Source organism: Pyricularia grisea, chromosome I (assembly GCF_004355905.1).
Source record: "Pyricularia grisea strain NI907 chromosome I, whole genome shotgun sequence".
NCBI classification, from domain to species: Eukaryota; Fungi; Ascomycota; class Sordariomycetes; order Magnaporthales; family Pyriculariaceae; genus Pyricularia; species Pyricularia grisea.
The window spans coordinates 1,593,101-1,617,566 of record NC_044973.1 but is presented as its reverse complement, the minus strand read 5'-3'; the positions used below and the strand labels follow the sequence as shown (position 1 = coordinate 1,617,566).

Here is a 24,466-nt window from a genome sequence, read left to right as displayed (position 1 = left end):
TGCTCGCAAAGGTTGGGTGCCTCAGTCCCGTCATTGGCCACCATTATATTGAATCAAATGGCGGCTTGCTACAAAACCAGCAACAAAATAAGATGCAATGACAGTCGGTAGGTAGGCCTACTGTGTCTTTACATGGGAGGAATACTTCTGAAGTAATCTTTGCAACATGATAATCCCATGTCAAACTTTGCAATTTGTTTCCAGTCACTCAGTGTCAATCTGCACGGCGGAAGTCGTTTGTGCCAATGGTTTTTCTTCTTTCTCATCTAGGATATGCAACATGGAATGGGAACTCGAGTAACAAGACACGACCTAGGACTACAGGGGACAGAGAGGGCAAATGGAATTGAAGAAAGAAAAAAGAGCAGGAGAGGAAAAATTAAAAAGAGGAAGAAAAAAAAAGAAACAAAGAACTGTATCAACTTTCTTCACAACAAAAAAAAGACCGCTTTCCCTCCCGAGCTCTTCCCAAAAATTCTTTCACACAGCGCTGTACCCTCCTCTGCTCCCACCGCCCTGTAAAGTCTGCACCACCCTGCGGATCCAATCCTGCATGAGGTAGGGGACGTCGCGGATCGTGTCGCCGTGCGGGAGTAGGTCCCAGCCCCGCGCGCCGTACCTGTTGTAGTTGAGCCACGAGCCAAAGATGAGGTATGCCGCGACGCCGAGGAAGACGCTGGTGGGTTGAATATTAGCCATGGGACTTGCCCCTCCAAAAGGGTAGTGAACTAGGGGAGAGGGGGAACTCACAGAATAATCATCCAGGTAAAGAAACCCCAGTGCTTGCTTTCGTCCTGTCCTCCTTTATCCTTGTCACCATCACCGCTACCGCCCCTGCCGCCGCTGCCGCCTTTGTCACCGCCACCACTCCCACCCTCGCTCCTCTTTTCGCAAGCATGCTTCGTCTTCCACGTGAGCTTCAAAACGTCCATGTTCTTCGGATCCTCTTCAGACGGGCCATAGCTATCCCAGATAAGCGCCGCGCCATCCTTCTTCAGCTGGTGGGGGGCGTCATCTTTATCCTTGCCGTCCTCGGCGGCCTTGACGGATGGCGGCGTGGGGATGCCCAGCTCGTCCGACTTCCACTCCCCCTCTGTGCCTTCGAGCTTGTCGTCACAGAGGACCTCGACGACGGCCTTTTGCTTCCTGCCGTTGTAGTGCCCGCCCTGCAGGACCAGCCGCACGCCGACCTTGTCCTTGTCGCCGTCGGCACTCGACGTGCTCAGCCGCGTCGCCACCGGGTCCAACGTCGCCCCGTCCACGTCGCCGGCGATGGGGCGGATCTCGATGATCGAGTCTGTCTTGGATGCCGTGTCGATGTTGTGCGAGATGGCGCATACTGTTATTCCCCCACACCCACAGTGTGTTAGCGTAATGGTCTCTGTTTGTGGACAAGTCTCTCATGTTTTTCTTTCCCCTTCTTTTTCTCTGTTCTCATCTCCCGAAACTTGCCCTGCGTATCATCGGGGCCGGGCAACGACGGATAAAGAAAAAACCAGACTTGTCTTTATAAAAGAAAAATGCTTTCAAGAACCAAGCTTACCCCATGAACCCTCCGGGCACGCATCCTCCTTCTTGACGTCGTCCTTTTTCTTCAGCGGCCCGCAAAGGTCGAGCGAGTACGTGACGTTTGTGAAGCGCGTGCCGTGCTGAACGCTCGTGATGACCGTGTGCGGACCCTTTAGCGCCTCCAGGTTGAACGTGAAGCCGTCGGTGGCGATCTTGTCGCACTCGAGCTTTGCCGCCGTGCTGATGCCGGGGAGCAGCATCAGGAGCGAGAGAATCGTCGTCGGCGTCCGCCGCCTTATCGGCGATGACAGCTGCATCTTTTTTTTTTCTTTTTCTTTTTTTCTTTTTTTGTCTGTGGAAAAGCCGAGCAAGGGAGATGATGAGTAGGTTATGTTCTTTCGGGCGCGTGCGTGGTCTAGATTCCAGCTCCTGTTGAGTATTTTTTTTTTTCTCGGTTCGAGGGTGCGCAGGCTAAAGGGACGTGCCGTGCCGAAACGGGAGGAGATAGCTCGACTTGGACGGTTGCCGGGTCCGCTGGGTCGGTAACGGGTCAGAGGTTTTGCCACTCGAAAGCCAGCGCACGATTCGTTGGGTATAAAGAGGCGACGGTAGATGGGGCGGGCGTCAAGTCAAGACAGCTTGAGCGACTAAGAGCAAGCGAAAGTCGAGTTTTATCCGGGCGGCCAGGCCTGAGGATTTGCGTTAAAAGGTCAGAAGCTCACTCAGAATTAATGAATGACAAACAAACAGAAGGCTTGGGATGATGAGTTGGTCGGAGTGTCACGAGTGCAAACATGCACAGTGTTGCGGTACGTTGGGAAAATGTCGCGGCTGGGTTCTTCGCTGTCAAAATGAATAGACCCCCAGCTTTCAATGCTCCAGCAAATACTAAGTAAGGTACGGCAACTAGCCAGAAAATGAATCCATGCATGTACGCATCGATGAGATTCCGTCATCAACCTAGCGTGACCCCAGGATCCCTGTCTCATACCCACATGTTGACGATGGACATAGCTTACATAAGCCCACCTGAGCGCGTATCATTGGTTAATGGTCAAACATAACCTGAGTCGTCGTCAACAGCCGCGTGCTTTCAGTCCTGTGGGAGACTACAGGTGATATCAAGTACCTCCACCTAGGTACCTACCTCCTTGCTACGTATATAATCTTTACGGGCGGACTCGGTGGACTCAATGTCTTCTCAATTACTTGGCTACTTCATTGAATTTAAAGTCTGTTCTGTATTTCCATTCCTCAAACTAACAAACTCATTAACAATACACCAAGATATACCACCAACTCCGCCTTTCACTTGCGACCTCATCGACAGACAGTAACATATCAAGTCAAAAGAGACGAGAAGAAAGGTAGGTTGGTCTTCTAGCTGAAGAAAACCGCCAAATGTCAGAGAGAAAAAAAAAATCCTTTAAAAAACGATCAGACCAAGCCCGGGACACCATTCAGGTTTTCTTTTCCCATCAAAGAGACACAGACGCAAATGCAGCAAACACGCTCTGTAAAGAAAGCAAAGTGAAAAGGGTAACATATAACGATGAAGCCCTTGAAGAAAAGAAGCAGACCACTAAAAAAAACCACCTTTGATTTTTTCCCTCGAGGCCCCCAGGGGTATAAAGCCGGAATCTGTACACTTCCCAAAACAAACCAAAATAAATCAAGAATAGGAAGGGGGATTACAAGCAGAGGCGTAGTATATATGCAAAAGAAAATGCAGAATTTCTGTGGGTAGAAGAGAAAGCGGGAGTACATTCCCGATTGTAGAGGCGCTGTATCGTACTAAGGGGGGCACTGCCGTTGGCAGTGTGACTGTATGTCATTCTCCATCTGCATGCTCCCCGTCAGCAAACCACAGGCGCAGAGCAATCATGCAAGCAGAATTACATGCCCTGATGCATCATTCCGCCCATGTTCTGCTGTTGTTGCTGCTGCTGTTGCATCGCAACCTGCTGTGCTCCCATCATGGAATGCTGTTGCTGTTGTTGTTGCATCGCCTGCTGTTGTCTATTCCGCATCTGCTGCGAGACGGCTTGCCTCGCCATTGTAATGCATGAATTCTTGAAACTCTGCAACTGGTCCGGTGGCACCGCTTCCAAAGAGCCGCCATGTTTGCTGATCAACGACGGAAGCATTTTCCGATAGATTGCTTGCGAGTGGAGATTAACTTGACTCAAAAGTTGCGCCTCAGACGGGTTGCCCATCTGTGGCGCCATATGGCCTGGAGCCTGGTTCATTCCACCCATTTGCATATGCCCTTGCTGTTGCGCCTGCTGCTGCTGGGCTTGCACCTGCGCGGCTTGCTGTTGCGCCTGTTGTTGTATGCGTTGCTGCTGTTGCACCTGCGCCATACGTTGCTGCATAGCCGCCAGCTGTTGGGGTGGCATGTTGTTCAGATTCATCATATTTTGCTGCATCAACAGCTGTTGCTGCTGTTGCTGGATCTGTGCTGGCATCATACCGGCAGCCTGCATCTGCCGAAGTTGCTGTAATTGTTGAGCGTGCCTCAAATCACCAACCTGTTGCGCGTACTGCTGGAACACGGCAGGGTTGTTTTGCTGCGCCAACATGAACTGTTGGAGCTGTTGCGGGGTCATCTGTCCCCTGCCCATCATACCGTTCTGTTGCGCCTGCTGCTGGCGCTGTAAGAACTGGCTCTGTTGATTGGCTGCCATTATCTGCGCTGCAAGCTGGGGGTTCTGGGCCTGCAGCTGGGCCAGCTGGCCGTTCATCGCCATGGCCTGAGCCTGCTGCATCGACATCTGCCCGCCAGCCATGGCTCCCGGGGGAGGAGTGGCTTGTGTCATGCGAGGGGTCTGCATCATGCCCTGGGGCCGCTGGTTGGGTGTCGCATGCGCCATGTTGGGCGTTGCGTTAGGCATCCTCGGTGTATTTGATGGATGACTTTGCTGGCTACCCCTAGCAGACATACTCGCAGTCATAGCAGCCGCCATTGGTGGATGAGTCTGAACCACAGATGGCGGACGCGCTGGACTGCCCATAGCGGAGCCCATATTCGAGTTGGAAGCTTGCATTGGCACCGAGACATTGTTGACCATGGGTGAAGACATGTTCTGTGGTGTACCGTTCCTGATAATGGGTGATGAGACGGGCGGTTGGGAAACGAACCGAGCTTGCCCTTGGATACTATTTGGCACTCCATTTGTATGTGCGCCCGAGACTGGCACGTTCTGTGAAGAAGGATGTCCATGCGGAAGTTGCATCCCAGCAGTATTTGGTGGTGATCCAGCCTGACTTTGAGCTTGAGCATGCGCCTGGGCTTGAGCTTGTTGTCGTCGTTGGGCCTCCTGTCGAGCTTGAAGTGATTGTTGCTGTGCCTGCTGTTGCTGTTGTTGCGCCTGTTGCTTTTGTTGGTCGCGCTGAGCTTGCTCCCTCCGCATCCTCTCCTGCGCCTGTTGTTGAGCCTGCTGTTGTGCTTGTTGCTGGGCTGCTTGCGCTTGAGCTTGAGCTTGTGCCTGTGCCTGAGCTTGAGCCTGAGCCTGAGCCTGAGCCTGAGCCTGGGCTTGAGCCTGCGCCTGCGCCTGGGCAAAAGCAGCCTGCTGTTGCGCCTGAGCCGCCGCAGCCTCGGCCATCTCCTGCTGCTTTTTGAGCTGAGCTTTGCGCTCAGCTTCCGCCTTCTTCGCGTTTTCGATCGCTTGCTTCTCAGCCAGATCTTGCTTAATATCTGCGATGAGTTTGAAGCGCTCAAACCTCGGTTCGAAGGCGGCAGCGGTGCCCTGAGCATCGCCATCGCCGCCGCCGTTTGCGCCTGGGTTGCTGCCGGCATGCCGCTCGTCGCAAGACAACATGTACCGTTCCTCGTCCGCCGCAGCGGCCTCTGCTGCCTCCATTTCGGCCACTGTCCTCTTCCGTGACTTCGGTTGTGGCGGAGGATGAGAATGGTCCGGGTGCGCCTGCGACTCCAACTTGCGAATCGTCTCTTCGGCGTTTCTTGTCGGAGACAGGTCCAATTCCGGGGTTATGGCAAGTAGGATGGCAGCTTCGACCTCGTGTTTATTCAATCCATCGATCTCCAAGCGCTCGAGCTTTATCTTCTTGGACGCCGGCGGTGCAGTGGTAGCTGTTGGCGTAGGTGGTACGGCCAGCGATGGTGTAGGAGGGGGTATCGCGCCGGCGGCATCTTGACCCGCACTCCGACCTGTTGTGGCTTTTATAATCATGTCCATATTCCTCGATTGCTCGGTAGGGTGGAGCACTACAGTGCGGACGATGGCTTTTGGCGGCGGTTTGCTTTTTGGCGCTTCTGGCAGGCCATTGGGAGCTGGTGAATTTTCTTTATCGGCTCCATCTTCCTCCTCCTTGGCCTTGCCTTTGGCTTCACCCGCGGCGTTTGCCTTACCATTGGAGTTTGCATTGTCTTGAGGAAATGGCGCGAAGGGTGATGGGGTAATGTACGGGTTGTGGTTATGTATTGTGGACCCGACGGTGGTGGTATTTGATGCCGGACGCGCGACGTCTTTCGAGTTTGCCATGGCGACGGACTTGTGATCGTGAATTTGTACAATGAGGCATCCCTCGTAGAATGGGACTTCACCCTCGACAAAAAACTGTAAAAGATCGTGTGGTACCGTCCTTGCCCTGACGTGCTCTAGGAATATCTTCATCGGGGACTTGTATGGAAACATGCCGTCTTGGTTATCGAAGCGAAAGTGTGTCGGGTGCAAGTGAACAATCAGCGACGGCGGATTACCGCGAAATTTGCGTAGAATGTATTCGGCTGACTTGACTGTTGATGGGTTAGCCGGTTTGCTCTGCCAAGTCACGTCCATTTGACCCCCGTCGCGACAGGTCCCCAAAACTCACTATAGGGGATCGGTTCCTTCTTGGGTATGACCTCAAAGCCAGCTGCCAAGCCTGCCGACAGCGGGCCTATGCCGTTGGTGGCATTTTGGCCAGATGCCAATGCCCCAGCGGGAGCATCGCGGCGCGGTCCGGAACCACTTGGGGGTCTGGCGCCGGGAGTCTGTCGTGCCAGCGAAGGCGCTCGTTTGGTCGGTAACGACGGTGATGAGGAAGGATTCGGTTGACTGACGCCGTTGGTCTGAATGCCCGGTGGCGGAGGACGTTTAATCTTGGCCGCCGCTGGCTGTTGAGTTGTCGGGTTCGCAGGACCGGTAGCGGCGGGCAGGACCGGCGCCATTTTCGCGACTCGCAACACGCAAGCCGGGCTGGACTCTGTCCGGTTGGAAAGGTCCTCAACCGGCGAATTGAGCGTGCGATGCCTTCGAGGCACCTCTCAGGCAGAATGACCTCGTTGCGAAATGAGAGGCATCTGGGTGTGGAGCTGAAGGGGTTGGGTACTGATTAGATTGATGGTTGCGATGGAGTACGGTCGGCGATTGATAGAAATGTAATCCGGATGTCTGCGGCCGCGACGACATCCTTGTGTGGGGTTGGTGAAGTCACGCAACAAAGAGGACTCGACGTGTGAGGCTCCAATGCGCCCGACTCCAGGAGTGCACGGTGTGGCTTAGCTCGGCACGGCGTGGCTGGAGGACCACGGTGACGGGTCAGGTGAGATTTCAGGGAGACTTGACATACCCTAACCCTTGGCTGAAACTGGTCGACACCTTGACAAGCAGTTAACTTTCTTTAGCTCCACGTCCCACACACGTGAGCACACGCGACTATGTGAGGTAGCTACCTACCTAGTAAGTTGGTAATAGATTATTTCTCAAGAGACACGTATATTAGATTTGAGTGTCAGTTTCTGGGCGAGAGAGACGGCCACCGCCTTGTACCATTGTCCAACCCTGACTAAGGCAGACTGCTGAAACTCTGTCCGTACGCAGCTATCCTACATTCACCAAGTACCTACCTACCCTGGGTACCCGGGTGGATGCCATTACGCTTCGATATCAATGTGAAAGTTGTCACTGATCCTGATATCATGATATGGTATTTTCTTGAACTGTCCCCCCAGGGTATCAAAACACCAAAATACTCGAGAAAGCCCAGTTGTTGCCTGCCCCCATTGCATCCATTGTCATGCTAAAATGCGTGTCCAATATCTAAAATTGTGAGAATCCTCACCGAACGATGGACTTCATGAGCAGCGAGACGGTAAACGCAACCACTGCCAGAGAAACAAGTCCAAAAGATATGAGCAGGACGCTTCCTGATTGCCTCACAGAAGCGCTTTGCTCCATGTCATCAAAGATCTTGTCAAGCCGCTCTGCCATTTGCTCCTCTGCGAAATTCTCCTTGACCCTCTTGGGACCAGCAGCACGCATCTCATCCTTCTGGTCGTCGGAGAGTTCATTCAAAACCATATCTACCACCTTGGTCCACTCCTCAGGCTTTTCGGGTGAGCGCAGCCAGCCCGTGACGCCCTCCAATACTGTTTCAGTGGGACCACCACTGTCGCAGGCAAGGACAGGTAGACCTGCCAGCATCGCCTCGAGAGGTACAATACCGAAATGCTCCTCAGCCGGCGTGTAGAGCAGCAGTTTGGCCGAACGTAGCAGTGCTGTTTTGAGCGCTGAAGGAACAGACTGCAGGAAAAGTACGTCGATCGAAGGATCACGTGCTAGACCTAATGCCGTGACGACCGTCTTGGTGGTTCCATGACGCAGACCAAGTGAGTCGGCCAGGTTTGTGAGCTCCGTATGGTAGGAGACATTTTCGGGTACGCGGTTGTCGTAGCCGCCTGATAAAAGTAGTTAGCAAAAATGTTAAGGTTTCTGTAGTCATACCTGACGTCGCTTTCCTTACCTGCAATGACGAGCTTGACGCCCTCCCGCTTCTGCTTCGGCAGGCCAGCGTAAGCTTTAATTGCCAATGCAACATTTTTCTTGCGCTCAAATCGGTTGATACTGAGCAGGATTCTGGATTTCTTCCAGTCCAATTCCGACGTCACATCTTCCTTGTTGCCGTCCGCTGCACTCTGACCCTCCTTCGGCGCCTCTCCTGGCACGCGCACATCGACGCAAGGGTACACCACCTGCAGGTCAGTCTTGGCCGCGAGAGCCGGCCAAGTGCGCGAGACGACACCCTTTGTGAAGCCCGAGTTGACGGCGATTGCGTCCGCGAACCCCATGCTCCACTCCTCCAGCCGATCAAACGGCACGCGGTACAGGCGCTTCCACCACTTTTGCCTCCCCTGCGCAAGCAACAAATCTGGAAAGTGGCAGTAGAAGAGTATGTGTGGTGGAGGAGAGTTGAGTTGGGGCGAGAGGCCAGCCAGCAGCGGCAGACCGGCGCTCAGCTGGTCGACGAAGAAGCCATCGGGCTTGAGGTCGGCGAGCTCGCTCGAGAAGATGGAGATCTGCAGGATGAGGTGTATCTGACGGAGGATAGCGCAGAGAATGGAGAAGCGCGACAGGATCGAAGGGGGTACGATCGTGTTGCCGCGGACGCGGACGTCGAGGGTGCCGTCGCGGGCTTCGTCGAAGCAGTGACTCGGGTCGCAGTGGCTCGTGAAGATGACGACACGGTGACCACGTTTCTGCAGGCCAACGGCAGCGTCCACGACCAGCCTCTCGGCGCCGCCGATACCTAGATCAGGATGCAGAAAAACGATCGTCTTGCCTGCCGATCCGGTCGGCTTCTTCTTTCTCTTTTCTTTCGCCATGTTGCTGCTTGGCAATTAGATGCGAGGCGGCGTTGAAGAGTGGGGGTGCAAGTTGAGCCAGATTGCTTCAGCTAGAAGGTGACATGGATGGATGCAAGCTAGGGAAAGCTCCAGGGTTTGCATTGCAGTGGGGATTCCGGCAGGGCTGGGTCTCTTGGCGATCCGGTGGTGGGGTAGGACAGGGCTCATACAGCGCGTCTACAGTAGATAGGGATGATGCGATACAACAAGACAAGACAACGTCCATCCAGTAATCACGAAGACATTGAAATCAAGCCAGTGTTTGTCCCCTCCTGCATCAAATTGCATGTGTGTTACCACACCTCTGCATTTTGGCTGATGCAGTGTATCGTATGCTGCATGCATGCATGCAAAAGTGGCAGTCATTACACCGAAATACCAGTAAACCATCTCAGAAGGAATAACATCAAATAACCAGCGACCAATTACAATCTCCATGAATCACCAACCGTTTTTTTTTTTTTTTATGTTTTTTTTATATAAATTTTATTTCAAATGCCACAGGACACCATTCGGATTGTAAAGTAAAGCTTGATGTAGTAAATCAAGACCCTAGTAACACATGGTGACTGTGCCGCTGAGCAAGTAAGCTGCCAAGAAACACGCTGTGAGATGATGGCTTGCCAATGGCATCAGTCCCATACTTTGTTTTATAAGATGCACTCCTACGGCCCCCACGAGGCAAAGCTCTACAATATCGGAACAGCCTCTGTTACTTGCATTCGGGCCTTATCTGCAAGGGGCAAGGGGCAAGGGACAAGGGACTGCATGCAGTTGCGAGCTATTTCTTACCTGCTTTCTTTTGGCTACTCTCCCTCTTTGGCACTATTTGTAGAGGTTTATAATCCAATGGTTATAAAAAACCGCAAGCCAGCGATCTTTTCCTCTTGTTGAAGCTATACTCCCCAACTCGACTCTTCGTGGCAACTCCGTGGGCTGTAATCGCCCGCAATGAGCAGGCAAGATGGCCCGCAATTGGTCATGGTGCACGGCATGGAGTATGCGGGAGAGGAGCAGGACAGTTTGAAGTACCCTGTTTATGACCATCAGTACATGCAGCCACCTGCCGTGTCCCCAAACCCCAAGTCTTCCTCCACTATAACGTCAAGCCATGAGTTTCATCAGTCACGCAAGTCCGATCTGCCATTCGAAATGCGTACCTGGGTTTTTGCAATGCTAGCAGTCTTGCTCGGGGCTCTCATTGGCGGCTCAATTGTAGGCGGGGTGTTGGGATCCATGCTCGTCAACCGGTAAGTGCTTTTCACGGTTTTGTATTGCCGTTGCTATATGCTGTCTTGGTGTCAAAGCAGTCACTAAAAGCAGATTTATTGGGAGACTAGACCTCCCCTCTCAGTCTTACCCGCAGCGAACGATTCAACCGTCGCCACAACACCACAAGCATCGCCAACGCCGGAGCCCACTACAAAAGATCCAAGTACCAACACTTCATCGTCATCTTCACAACCGTCGTCAAGCCAGCAGTCCGCAAAACTTCTCGTGGACTACGTGGGACCTTCGCGAACCCAAATCCAAACATTGATGCTGCCGTGTCCTGATATGCACCAGGACCGTTATAGGAGTTTCAACGATCGGAGGTTCGATCTGCAATGTTATATCAACAACTATGGCATGGGGACGAACGGGTACGACATGGTAGACATCACCGCAATCATGACCTACAGGTGGCAAGACTGCTTTGATGCCTGTGCCAGCCACAACAAACTCCAAAGTGGCTTGCCGAGTCACTTGATATGCAGGTCGGTCGTGTATACAGCGGATCCCAACTTGGGACCCATCACGCTTCAGGGCGGCAATTGCTTTTTGAAGAATTCGACAAGGCACGCAAGCAACCCCGGAGTTGGAAATGGGTTAAACGTGTTTAGTGCTGATCTTGATTTGATAGCCGGTGAAGCAGTGTAAAAATGTAGTCACCGTAGTTTAGTTGTTCAATACACCATCGAGAATAATCTCAAGAGGGAACTCGCTTTTAATCATCCGTATATCCTCTGTATCTGAGAAGTCTAGTTCGCAGTCTCGATTATGTATAGCTCGTGCTAACCTCCAGACTTGACCGGTGACCAATACATAAGGTGGACAATCAACCGGGCCAACTCTTCACTGCAAAGTAGACGTGGCTGGGCCAAGTGGTCTGTATACACGACGATAACCGGATTTCATGTTCCCCTAAACTCCGGTTTAATTTCAAATGTGCTGCTCAAGTATATGATCCCACTTGAGCTGAGCTAACGCGAGGGAGAAAACTTGTCTCAATAGCGCAGCTGTCAGAGAGTCTCGTGGACTCTGAGAGATTTCTCCGGACCTCTTACATTTCCTAATCCCCCACAATTATACAGTTTCCCGGACCTTTCTTTCACTAGTCTTCCTGATCCCACATCAAAGATACACAAGCCAGCCTCGCGTAACCTTGGAATTGAGATGGATACACTCCTGCTGGGAGGCATCCAGCTCATCCTCTAGGTAGCTCTTCATGACTTCGACCTCCCTAAGTCGCTCCTCGAGCTGCTTGATGCGACGATTCTCGGTAGCCTTGACCTGGTTGGCCTCTGCCTTGGTCTTCTTGTGAGCATGCTGCTCATCCTTCAACTGATGGTGAAGCTGTTTGTTCTCCTCAATGAGATCATCCAATGACTTGAATCCACCTCTTATGTCTGTGACGTTGACGTTGTAGCTACGATAGGCCTCGTCAAGATCGTAGCTGAGGCGATCGACCTTCCGGATGAGGTCGTCCCTCTCGCCAGCGAGGCGGTTGGCGCGCTTCTCCAGCTGTCTGTTCATGGACGTGAGGTCGGCCACATTGCCTCGCAGCTCTTGGTTCTGCTTGTCAGAAGCTGCCAAGCTTCGCTTGATGTCATCAAAGTCGCCAGGGTGGCCACGAGTCGCGTTGCGGAGCTTGGCCTCGAGACTCTCCTTCTCCCGGGCGAGGGCGTTGACGGTAGTTGTCAGGACCCTATTATCAGCCTTGTAGCCCCGGTAGTTGGTCAACAGATTGTTGCGTTGGTTTTCAAGAAACTCGAGGTTCTTGGCATCCTGGGCCTTGCGGTCGTTCGATGCCTTCTCGAGAAGTTCGATTCGCTGCTGGAGCAGGTCTCTCTCAGCCTTCACCTCTTCGAGACAGGCGAGTTTCTCAGCTTTTGTTGACTGTATTGATGGATCTGTTAGTTGGTTGTGCTGGTTCAAGTGGTTACATTGGTCTGAGGGCAGAGTGAGGCGAAGATGTGTGCGACGGAAACAACTGAGTGGAATCTGGGGCTCACCTCTTTGGCCTTGGGCTTTGCAGAAGGCATCGTGTACAGCTTTACTTCTTTTCTTGGATTGACCAGAGATACAGTGAGGAAAGGACGGTTGCTGCCGTCTATGTTACAAGATGGAGATAACGAAGCGTCGCAGAGAGCTATCAAAGCTCTTTGATTTGATGAAGAGGGTAAATCTGATGCAAGACTTGGAATTCCCAAGCTGCTCTCAGATACAAGTTGAATTTGATGGTTGAAAGTTAACTGAAGAAAGGTCGAGATCAACCTCAAAAGGTGAGAAGTTGGTGCCTTTAAATAGACCACAGAGAAGACGTGTCGTAGGGCTGTTAACTTACATGGTCGACACGGCGATGTGACCAGGAAGTGGAGAAGACGCGAAGGAAGAGTGGCCAAGGCTCAACTGCAAGCAAACATTAGGTCGAGATCCAGGAGCTCGGCCTCTCCTAGCATCGGAGCCCTCCGTTTGTGACCCACCTCCAGAGTCTGTACAGCAGCTTCCTGCCGACAGTGACGTATTTAACAGTCTATCAGGCCGGGTTATTACGTATATATCCCTCAGCTTTTGACTTCATGACGTGGCTGCTGTTACACAAGCTCCGTTGAAGAGTGGCTGTCATTCTTATCACCATGGAGACAGAAGGCTTTTCAATGAATCGGCCGGCAGGTCCTGTGTCCAAACCGCATGCATTGTTGCCAGTGTTTAGCCACTGAGTAGCCGGAGCAAGTAGAAGCACTGTGATGGCAGCCACAGGTAGAGTGGCTGATGCGGGACGGTACAGGAATCAAACGTTGCTATCGGTTCTGGGCTTCTAGCTGAAGATCGAGGCATACCAGATACTATTGATTTGAGCTTCTCTTATGCTTCCAAGATCAAGGCCTCGAGAGCTCTCGCCACAACAAAATTACCTCCTGTGATGCTCAGAGACGCAATCAAGAAATGAATCTGCGAGATAACCGAGATGGCTAGACGAGTGAGACAACGCTCTGCGCTCTGCAGTATCACAAATCGAGCTTTAATATCCAACAGTCAAGTACAGTGAAAAACAATATCGTGGCTACCGTCACAAGTCATTAGATGCCAGAACAATGAAGCCTCGAATCTCTGATTTCTTTGTTTGATACAGTCCTCCTTGTGTTCACCCTTCTATCCTTGCTCTGATTTCTTTTTCTTAGAGCGACACCTACGAGGCTATGAGCAACGCGAAGCTGCAATGCAACCAAGCGCCGATGAATAACGCATCTCATCTTCTAGGGCATAAGTAGACTTGTTCTTCAACCGGTTGGTTGATTTTTGTTTATACTGATCTTTGAATATCCAGTTGGAAGCAGGGCCACGCATAGCTACATAATCACTCGCCTCGACTCCTCCATCGTAAACACCCCGTGCGAACTATTTGACAGACTTGTCCCCGACCGCTCTCAGGCTCCAATCACTACGATCCAGTACGCTACTCATGGCTTTGTCTGCCTGGTGGGTCTGGTTTAGCCTCTTGATGGGTAGGTTGCCAAATTTGTTGAGTCCTTTGAAGTCCGGCTCGATTGATTGATTGATCTCGGCTCGTTGGATACAAGAGGGACAAAGAATATCCCACAAAGAAAGGGTGGAGCTGGCAAGTAAGCCCAGTACTGTTTCGATGTTGGACAAGAGCATAATGTGGCGGGCGCGATCTGGGGTTGTTTGTCTGTCAGTGTTGAGACAAAACAACAATTTGATAGGACAGCATGAAGATGTTGCCGGCAGCTTGTCACTCGGATTGAGATGCTGGTTATGTTTTGCCTCGTCTAAGAAAGCTTCACAGAGATAGCCTGAGCCCGCAACAATCAAAACTCTACGTAGAGGACGACTAAGGGAGCTGCAGATAAGGTAGCCCAACCAGCCTTGTCTTGGCCTTGAACCAACACATTTATTCATCAACCATTCCCATCTTTGAGAGACCAGGCCAGCAAAGAAGACATCGTATCGGGGGCAATCGGCGTGATTTTGCCCCGGTCTCAAGGACTCTCACAGGCAGCCGTCTGGCAAGAAAGAATCAACAAACGGGCCGAGGTACAGTATGGAGTTCTCATGCGTCTAAATCGTACCAACCAATAAACAACAGCCGGGGCAATAAGCATTGATTACATGGTGGTGTGGAGACGCGACCCAAGCTGCTGGCATCTCGACGCAGAAATTCAAAGCAGTATAATTTCCTCATCCGTGTTTCTTCTGGTTTTGCTCCAAGATACCATGCTGCAGATAAGGTCAGCACTATAGGCATGTGTTGCGTCCTGTCCCCACAAGACGAAAAAAAACGATCATGTTTTCAAGCTTACCAAGCCCTAGGGGGAAAAATGGGGTATCTCGTTAAAATCGGCTAGTCCCCTTGAACTGCTGCATGGAGAACCGTAAACAACATAGTGCCGCTCAAAGTATCTCCACATTTTGGGCCCTGGAGCGCCACTCTTCCTATCGAGGAAGTGGTCTTTCCGGATCAAGAGGTGAGGGGTTATTTCAATAGTGTTGTCTTCTCCATTGACCTTTGTTGTCTTTTCTTTTCTTTCCAGTCATTTTTGTTCAGGCCAGGCTAATCATCGCCATTGATTGAACCAGCCAAGCAGACAAAGACGTATAGAATCAAGTAACAAGGAAATACATACAAGGATGTCATCCAACGGAGTCCACACCACTTCTCGAGTCCATGAGGGCCAAAATGCGCTCATCACCGGCTCTGCTAGAAGTAGGAAACCTCGACTGAATATTCGCCCTGATTCTCCGCACATAAACAGCACATCTGACAAGCACCATTCATAGGCATCGGCGAGGCAATTGCCCGCAACCTAGCCTCCAAAGGAGCCAACATCTGCATCATCTACCTCTCCGAGAGCTCCGACGAAAAGGCCGCCTCCCTCGCAAAGGAGCTCTCGGCAACACACTCGGTGACCGCCACCTCTGTGCGAGCCGACGTCAGGACAAAGGAGGGTTGCGCGGCCATAGTCTCGCACTCGCAGGCGTCTCTGCCCAAGAACCCCAAGACCGGCAACTTCCAGGTCGACATTCTCGTGCACAGCGCCGCGCTCTTCCACGCGGCGCCGCTCGACGACGTGACCATTGAAGACTTCCACTCGGTCTACTCCTCCAACGTGCTGGGCCCGATCCTGCTGACGCAGGCCTGCCGGCCCTTCCTCCCCACCAACCGCTCCGGCCGCATCGTGAACCTGTCCTCGGTCGGGTCCAAGGTCGGCATGGCGGGGCTGACGCTGTACGGCGGGGCCAAGGGAGCTCTCGAGGCCATGACGCGCACCTGGGCCCGCGAGCTGGCCGAGAGCTGCACCGTAAACGCCGTCGGCGTCGGGTCCACCATGACCGACATGCTGGCCGGGGCACCGCACGAGGCAAAGGTCGCCATCTCGAGCTTCTACCCCGTCACGCCGCTCTGTCCCGCCCGCGAGGGGGACAGCGAGCTGCAGAGGGAGTTTGCAAAGAGCTATGGTGGGCGTGCTGCCTACCCTGAGGAGATTGCCGGGATAGTGGGCATGATCTGTAGTCCCGAGTCGAGGTGGATGACGGGGTCTTTGGTTGCCGCTAGCGGTGGCATGTGGATGAGTTCTTAAGGTTGAAGTCTTATTTTGCTGCGGAAACAGAGGTCTTGTTTTCCCTCCTGCCAGGAGATCTTCGACCTGCAGAATCGTCGTTGCGAGAATGATAGCGAGAAGAAGGAAGCCCTTGTGCTAACTTGACAGGAGTTTAAGCTTTGAGAAATTAAAATACAGAAATTCACGTTGAACGTATGAGTATAAATCACGCATTAAAGACTCGCTTTAGCCCGAAGAAAACTCGAAAGCATCAAAGTTGTGTTCGTGTAGTACGACTAAGCCAGAAAGAACTGAAAATATCCACGCAGTCATTTCAGCCGTATTTCTGTGGTCCTCTGAGGTAGACGTACAAAACCAACTCAGCACCATGGCTTACGCCGCCGCATACCAGACATATAGTATGGCCTTTGGCTCCGGTGAAGTCGATAATGCTCTACTTGAACACTATCTCATTCTCAGCCCGATGCGCACTTTATTGTAAAGCCTTGGTGTTACGAACAGGCCAAAGCCCATGGTATGGCTTCTTCTTCTCTTTTCATGTACCCATTAACAATTCTGTCCTATCACCTCCCACTCTAACTGAATGGACATTACAAGCCAATCGACACAAACGAGAATATTAAATCTACCCAGTAGGTGTCCCCCAGCCCAACTCATTAGTCTGACAACAATTACTGCCCTCCAGGATTTGCAGCCGTGAGTGGGGTCTGTGATTTATATGGCAGCAGGAATTAAGTGAATCTCATTGATGAAAGTGGTAAAAATAAAAAAGACTGGTCCAATACGGCACGGAGAAACCGCGCTTTTTTTTTTCTTTTTTTTGTTACTTTACCCACATTTTTTATTTAAGCTATGGCAGCAAGGTATACCTGAAGTGAAATTCTAATGGTAGTCCGATCGGTTATGCCGGCCGAGATCAGTTCTTGTCATGCAGCTCAACGAACCATATCATAGATGCTTGGGTTAGGGAGCTAGATGGCACTACGGCTACCAATCAGCCTAAAAGGGGATACGACACAGCACGTGAAATAGCCAAATTTACCATTACTTTGCTCTAAGAGAGACCGAAAACTGTTTATTCCCCTGTGAGCATGACACGGCTGCCACGCAAATCATAATGCAGTTGGTTATCAGTAGAGCATAATCCCTGTACCTTTCGTCCTGGGCAGCAAGGACACGCCTATCAACACCCTATGGCCGAACTCCGAATGAAAGTGAGATCTCTACAAAGTCATCAGCCTAGTTACTATATATCTCAGGCCCTGCTTTTGTCTCTTATGATTAGCCTGCTATTTCCTACTCCCATCTTTAGCCATAACTTTCTGGTGGTCTTGCTTTCCCTGTGGATCTTCTCACCTCGTGCTTCACATCCATAACATACACATTTTCAAATTTACCTGTCTTCTCCCTGCTAAAGCTCGATCGCCAAAAATGCGCATATCCATTATTGTCCAGGTTGTGGCCCTCCTCAATGTTGGTGCCCTTGCTGTCCCTATTGCGGGTGAATCCTCAGCAATACAGTCCAACCAGTTCAATCGGCAAGACGGTATTCTCGCTCGGGATATAAAGGGTGCTGCTGAAGGAGCCAGGCTCCAGGCACGCGCCGACAGTAACGAGTCTCGGAAGAGCAGAGAGCGCAAGTCAAAAGCTCCCGGCAAAGACGGCAAGACTCGGTCTCAGAGAAAGATCCACGTCGCTCCGCCGCCAAAACTTTTTTCCTGTACGCAAAAAGGTTGCTTCAGCCAATTTAGTTCTGCAGTGGGTCTTGCGCACCACCTGAAGCTGCACCATGGAATCCAGAGTTAGGAGAGGCCGACACAATCAACCCGACCCGAAAAGCACTTCATAAACAGCTCCTCCATAGGATGAGCTCAGTCTTCTCTTCAAGAAGGTTGTGCAAAAACTTAAGCTGAAAGAATGACGTTTGACGGATTATTATATGTCTGTACTTAAGTAGCATGGAAATAATTTATTTTGACCGTATTCTTCGGCCCTATACCCGCCATGCACAGTGTTAGCAGACTATATACACAAACGTCACTACTTGAAATCTAAAAATAAAGAAAGAAAAGATCAACGTGGAAATGTGACGTGCGTGACTACCAGCAGGCCAGAATTTGCCCTCCAGCTGAGCCGTCTGCTTACGGCGAAGTTGTTTCTCACTGATTGTGCTCCTGTCAAAGGAGGGAGGAGCCTGGAAGCTCCAGCTAGAGTGCTTGCATGGGGCTTTGAAAATTGCTCAGCAGGCCTGCTTTGTAAGGTGCGGTTCAGGAATATAATTTCTTTGTGAGCCATCCTCCCTTGAAAACTTTACACAAGTAAGGTATGCAAGCAGATAACTCTGGGGACCAATCATCCATTTTGGTCTTTTCAAAGTTATGGTATTATCGTAAACTTTAAGCAGATTGAGTGAGCTGATACTCTTTAGTCGTAAATATAGCACAAAATGAATGGCCTCTTTGGTCAAATAATAAATTTGATTAAAAGGAGCACCCTTCTGCAAGGCTCAAACAATCTAATTCCACTTATAGGCATCAAGTCAGCTTAGACTAATTTTGGTGAGTTTAACCAAATTTGGCTTTTTGTTAACAAATTACTCATCAATATGCGAGCGAGTAATGTTGCCAGGGTACTACCTAGCCCTGTTAGCCGTCGGCGCCGTTGCTTTCCCCATCGCCGCCCCTATGACAGGCAAATGCCTCCGTTGTTTGTTCGCGGGCAGACATGCGTGTGGTTGTTAAATTTACGGTTTTGCGTGGTTGCCGTTTACGGTTTTTTTTTACAATTTCTATAATATTTATTAATTTTCGGCCTATTTTTCCGTATTTTCGACTTGGTATTATAATTTTATAATTTTATAAATAATTTTTTAAAATTCGTGTAAATTTTTTATTATATTTATTAAAATCTTTTTTTTTCCAATTTTTAAATTTTTCGATATAATATTTTAATAATCGGTTACCTTTTTTAAATATTATAAATTTTTCGAAATTATAAATTATTTTAATAATTTATACGTTTTTTTACGTAATTATTATTTGGCCTAAATATTCGGATAAATTTCCTAATCCGGCTTTTAACGTTTTTATATTAATTTATTTTTAATTATTGGAACGAATTTCCAATTTTTTAAATATACGATTTAAAAGCTCGTTTTCGTTAAGGTTTTTAAATATTTTCGGTATTATAAATAGTGTAAACGGTATATTTGGATTTATCGTATTAATATCCGATATGGCGCCGTTTTTCGTTTAAAATAACGGCTCGGAATAAAAATTTGGTTAACGGTATAATCCGGATGGTAAAAATTCCAAAAAGTTTAAATTGTAACGATTTAACCGGTATTTTTAAAAATTTACGTAATAATAATTTACAAATTTTAAACGCGTTAATATACGGTGTTTATAATTATTATAATATTTTTCGTTATTAACCCCAAATATAACGTTGGTTAAAGGAATTAATAATTTGAATTCCTTTATTTAATTTATTTGTATTGTTTATATTAACAACATTAATTAATATTAATAGGAATAAAATAATCGTTGCGATCGGTAAAAATAATATAATAAATAAAACGGTATTTTTATGCATGCTATTTATCGTTTTGTAACTATTTACAATCCTGCAGAGATCCGTTAAAATCTCTGCTACGTGTTTTAAGAAAATTTATACGATTTTTTGAATAAAAGAATATTTAATTTTATAAATATTTGCCAAATAATGCAAATTAAAATTTCCCAAATATATGCCGTATTTCCGTAAATTTTAAAAAAAAATTAACGATTATTTCCGGATATATATGGGTAAAAATAAAACTTTTAAAAATATGTATATACGTTTAAAAAAAAGGTTTAATACCGATTTTATCCGTTAAAAATACCATTTAAATTAAAATTCGATTACGTTTTATTCCGTAAAAAATAAACCCGAAAATATAAATAAAACCCCAAAATAAATTTTAAAGTTTTTTTTAATAAAATATAACGGTGTTAAAAAACCATGGAATTAAGTTATTAATTTAAATATTAATTTGTTAATAATACGATACGGGCTATATAAAAAAATGTTAAAATTAAAATTAATATTTGTAAATACGAGAAAAAAATCGTACGAAAAATTTTGTAATTAATTACACCGGTTAATAATTATTAAAAATAAACCATAGGCTAACGGTTAATATTTAATTAATTGCAAATACCAAACAATAAATCGAAACGAACGGCCGTTATACCGCAAATAATGAGGTTTAAAAATTCGAACGAAATTAGGGATTAAACCCTAAAAAAAAGGGTGTAAAAAAAAGGAGGGTATTATATTTGTAAAAAAAAAATTGTAAATCGTAAAAATATATTAAAAAAGAATAACGCGTTAAAAAAAAAACGTTAAAAACGCGAATAAAGAAATTATAACCAAAATATACGAGATTATAAAATGTTTTTGTAAACCGCGGAGGGATTTAACGAAAATTTGGATAACAATGGTTTAAAAATATTAAAGGGTTATTTAATAAAATTTATAAACGAAAAACCCATTATAATTAACCATTATATAATAATATAAAATGCAAAGTTTTTAATAAACGAGTTTTTTAAATATAGGTTTAACATTATATAAAAACAGAAAATAACGCAATTAGTTAATCGTTAAATTATATATTTATACAAACCAGCATGGAGTGGAAAAGTTTCCTACCGAAAACCGGCGCGGCTAAACATTTAACGGTAAAATTTAAACAATTCATAATATTATAATTATAAAGGGGTAGGCCAACGGCCCTATGACTATTGGGTTCCCAAATGGAGTTATTATTAAAACTAAAGGGTAAAGGTATAAAACCGTTGTTTATTCGCGTTGGGAGGGTGTTTATATAAAAAAAGGATTACGTGTGTTCCCGTCGTTTTAACACGTTATATAATACGTGTATTTAACACGAATCCGTTATATAGTTTTTTTGGGCGCCTTTTTTTATCGGGGCGGGTCGGTCCGGATTTAAAACGTCGCGTTCCGTGGTTCCGTATTGTTTTTTTTTATTTCGATATTATATTAACCGGTTTCGCCCAATTATTTGGGTTATTATTTTTATAATATTGGTTAGGGTTATGGTCCGTATTTTTTACCCGCTTTTTTTTCGCGTGTTTTTTTTTATAAACCTTTTTTATTTTTTTTTTTTTTATTTTTAATCCGCGGTTATATTTAAATGTGTTTTGGGTTAATCCGGAATACGGGTTTTTTTTTATTATTCCGTTTACGGTTTAATAATAAACAGGTTTTTTTATTTGCCCGTCCGTTATTTGTTTTTTTTCGTATTTTTTATTTATTATTCTAACCGCGAGTAAAACTTTTATTTTATTTATTTTTTCCGCGTTTTCGTCCTTTTTTCGGTTATTTTTTTTCCATTATTTTTTTATTCTTTTCTAAATTATAATTTTTCGTTTTCGCGTAATTTTGCCGTTATTTTTCGTTTTTCGTAATTCGTTTTTTGGTTCGGCGTTAATTCTTTTTTCGGTTATAATTTATTTTTTGCCCGTTTTTTATACGTTTTTCGCCTATATTCGTTATTACGCCGCCGTTTATTTTTATCGTATTGTATTTAATTATAAATTGGTTAATACCTTTGCCGGTATTTTTTAAAAAAAAAACGTTTTTAACGTTTTTTTAATTTGCCAAATAATTATAATAATTCCAATATTTTTATAATAAATTTGCGTCGGTATTTTTCTTTTCTTATTCTTTTCCGTTAATATATTATATGAAAATTCCGCCGCGTTATAAACGCGATTATCGTTAAAATAATTCCAACGATAAATTGTTTATTACGTTTAAATAACGATTTTCGTTTTATTTTCCATATATTAATACGGCGAAAATTATTGGTATTTTCGATTATATTTCCCGTTTTAATAATACGGTTTATAATAAATACCGTAAAAATAAAAAATTGGTTTACGATTATGGAAAATTCTTTTACGTTAAAAATCCGTTTTTCCGCCGTAAATTTCGTAAATTGTAAAAGATTATATATTATAATTAATATATTACCGCCGTTATTATATTTTGCGAAAAAAAGCGGCCGTATTATAAAATTTGGCCGTCGTATCCGTTTATCGGACGAATTTTATATCGTTTACGCGGTTTATTTAAAAAAATATTATCGTTTACGCGATATTAAAAACGTAACCGTTTTAAACGGTAATCGTGGTAATGGTAATATAATTATTATTTATAATAATAATGGTGGTAATAAAATTACGTAATAATTTGCCCGTAAATTTGTTTAAAATATAAATTATTTCGAAATAAATTCCGTTTTGTTTTAATTTTTATTCCGCCGCGTTAACGTATCGGCGTTTAAAAACGTAATTATTAACGTTATTTCAAAATTTTTAAAATATATATACGTTATACGCGTCAAATTATCGCCGTCCAACGTAAAATGAACGCGGTTATTTTCGTTTTCGCCGTTATTTAATAATAAAATTAAACGCCGGTTTTTATCCGGTAATTATAATTTATTTCGCGTTTATTTATTTATTTTCGCGATTTTTTTTAACGTTACCGTTAAATTAAATTTTCCAAATTCGTTGGTGGTAATTTTGGCCATATTTTTTTCCGTTATTCTAATATTAATACGTTTAATGACCCTCGCCGCCGCGGTTTTTATAACTATTTCAACGTTTTTTATGGCCGTTTTATTTAAATTTCTTTTTTGGCGGGTTTTCGCCCCGAAATTTGGCTTTTTTTAAAGCGATTTTTCGGATAATTTTAAATACAATTTATTCCGGAATTATTATTTAAATAACCGGGAATTGGACGATAAAATAAACGAATACGACCGTTTTTAATATATACCCGTAATGGGGTTTTTATAGTGGTTTAGCTATTGGGTAAATGGGTGGGTTTTTTTCCGTCCCGTGGGTGGATGGGTGGGTGGGATTTGTTTTTTTATTACGTTTTATATATTTTTATATCGTCGGCCGTTTTTAATGGGGGATTTTCCCCGGTTTTCGGGCCAATATAACGTTTATTTGCCCCGTTAAAAATTTAAAATTTGCTTTATTTTTTTTAACGTTTATATTACGAAATATATAATCCGCGTGGTTTTTATATTATATATATATTTTTGGGCTTTTTGGCCCTTTATAATGGCCTATTAGGGTCGTTTGCCCCCCGGGCCGTTATTTATATATATATCGCTTTATTATATTTCAAATCGGCTAATAATTTGTACGTTTTTGAAATATTTTAAAGGTTTTTATATGGGATTATCGTAATTTATTTATTTAACCAATATTATACGGCCGTGGTTTTTTTTTACGGTTTTTTGCGGATAAAATTCTTTTTATTTTCTTTTTTTTCGTCCGCCGTTATTACCGGCCCCGGTTTAATATTAATACGTAATTAAAAAAAAAACGGGTTGGTAATTACGCGTTTAATTAATTCCACGTGGAAGGTCGGATAAATATTCCCCGGTACGTTTAACGTAATTATTAATAACGTGGGTATTACGGTTATTATATATTTTCCCTAAATATAATCGAATTTGCGGCACGGGCGGTTATTGCGAATATTACCGAGGTTAAAATATATTTTATTATTTATTTTAAATATTTTTGCGGGGTGTTTAAATAAATTTATTCCAATTTTTTATCGTTATTATATATATATTATAATAATTTGGATAATATTCGTATTTTGGCGTAAATGTTCGATAAAATGGGTCGCGCGTTTTTTTGGGTTCGTGAAAAAAACGGGCAACGGGGGTTATCGGAGCGGGGTAATTTCGATATTAAATTTTAATAGTAATTTATTCGGGTTAATATCCGTAATTAAAAAATTTTATTATTAAAGGTTAATTAGGCTATATCCAAATATTTGGGTTAATTTTTTTGGTCGAACGTTACGTAAATTTGTAAATAATATTGTATTTTTTAATTCGTTTATTTTATATTGTCGTTGGTTTCGGGGTGGTATATTATAAAAAGGAGTTATTTAATTTTTATTTATTTATATAATTCCGTCCAAAATTCGCCTATTTAATTTAATTTTTTATTTAAAATAATTTAATCGGAAAAATCCCGGAATTATTATTATACCGTTTTAAATTTTATGGCGTAATTTTTTATTTTTATCGAATATATTATTTTTAATTATACGTATTTGGATAATTTATCGGTTATAACCATTAAATACCGGGGGGCGGTTTCGTTATATTTAAACAAATTCGTTATAAAATTTATAAAGATTTATTTCCAATATTTGTCCGGCGTTGGTAAAGGTTATAATAATTTTTATCGAAAATGTTAGGAAGGTTTCGATTTTTGGTATATATTATAATTACGGACGAATTATTTTACGTATTTTACTATTTCGTTCCGATGGTAATTTTTTATTAAAACGGTAAAAATATTATTTCGGCCTATATAACCCACGATGGGGGATTTATGGGTTTTTTAAAAAATAACGGTGGTTAAAAGTTTTTGAT

The 24,466-nt window shown here is 45.5% G+C and overlaps 7 protein-coding genes across 7 annotated transcripts; 3 read left to right on the top strand and 4 right to left on the bottom strand.

The window, feature by feature from the left end:
* Positions 1–240: 240 nt before the first annotated feature.
* On the bottom strand, positions 241–1,888 carry PgNI_05523 (uncharacterized protein). Its single transcript, XM_031125554.1, has 3 exons — positions 1,544–1,888; positions 751–1,339; positions 241–676 (listed from the first exon to the last, which is right to left on the bottom strand). The coding sequence occupies exons 1-3, from the start codon at positions 1,824–1,826 to the stop codon at positions 481–483; spliced, it is 1,068 nt and encodes a 355-aa protein (XP_030982740.1). The 5' UTR covers positions 1,827–1,888; the 3' UTR covers positions 241–480.
* Positions 1,889–3,404: 1,516 nt separating this feature from the next.
* PgNI_05522 (uncharacterized protein) lies at positions 3,405–6,682 on the bottom strand (the record flags this gene model as incomplete). Its single annotated transcript, XM_031125553.1, has 2 exons — positions 3,405–6,268; positions 6,346–6,682. 2 exons carry the CDS (start codon positions 6,680–6,682, stop codon positions 3,405–3,407), a joined length of 3,201 nt encoding a protein of 1,066 aa, XP_030982741.1.
* Positions 6,683–7,245: 563 nt separating this feature from the next.
* Positions 7,246–9,137, bottom strand: PgNI_05521 (uncharacterized protein). Its single transcript, XM_031125552.1, has 2 exons — positions 8,257–9,137; positions 7,246–8,191 (listed from the first exon to the last, which is right to left on the bottom strand). Exons 1-2 carry the CDS (start codon positions 9,113–9,115, stop codon positions 7,572–7,574), a joined length of 1,479 nt encoding a protein of 492 aa, XP_030982742.1. The 5' UTR covers positions 9,116–9,137; the 3' UTR covers positions 7,246–7,571.
* A 919-nt stretch (positions 9,138–10,056) lies between these two features.
* PgNI_05520 (uncharacterized protein) lies at positions 10,057–11,070 on the top strand. The gene is made up of 2 exons (XM_031125551.1): positions 10,057–10,386; positions 10,477–11,070. The coding sequence occupies exons 1-2, from the start codon at positions 10,088–10,090 to the stop codon at positions 11,054–11,056; spliced, it is 879 nt and encodes a 292-aa protein (XP_030982743.1). The 5' UTR covers positions 10,057–10,087; the 3' UTR covers positions 11,057–11,070.
* Positions 11,071–11,530: 460 nt separating this feature from the next.
* PgNI_05519 (uncharacterized protein) lies at positions 11,531–12,441 on the bottom strand (the record flags this gene model as incomplete). The annotated part of the gene is made up of 2 exons (XM_031125550.1): positions 11,531–12,295; positions 12,412–12,441. The coding sequence occupies 2 exons, from the start codon at positions 12,439–12,441 to the stop codon at positions 11,531–11,533; spliced, it is 795 nt and encodes a 264-aa protein (XP_030981848.1).
* Positions 12,442–14,651: 2,210 nt separating this feature from the next.
* On the top strand, positions 14,652–15,999 carry PgNI_05518 (uncharacterized protein; the record flags this gene model as incomplete). The annotated part of the gene is made up of 2 exons (XM_031125549.1): positions 14,652–14,886; positions 15,200–15,999. The coding sequence occupies exons 1-2, from the start codon at positions 14,784–14,786 to the stop codon at positions 15,997–15,999; spliced, it is 903 nt and encodes a 300-aa protein (XP_030981847.1). The 5' UTR covers positions 14,652–14,783.
* A 1,413-nt stretch (positions 16,000–17,412) lies between these two features.
* Positions 17,413–17,787, top strand: PgNI_05517 (uncharacterized protein; the record flags this gene model as incomplete). Its single annotated transcript, XM_031125548.1, has 1 exon — positions 17,413–17,787. The coding sequence occupies one exon, from the start codon at positions 17,413–17,415 to the stop codon at positions 17,785–17,787; it is 375 nt and encodes a 124-aa protein (XP_030982250.1).
* Positions 17,788–24,466: the final 6,679 nt, after the last annotated feature.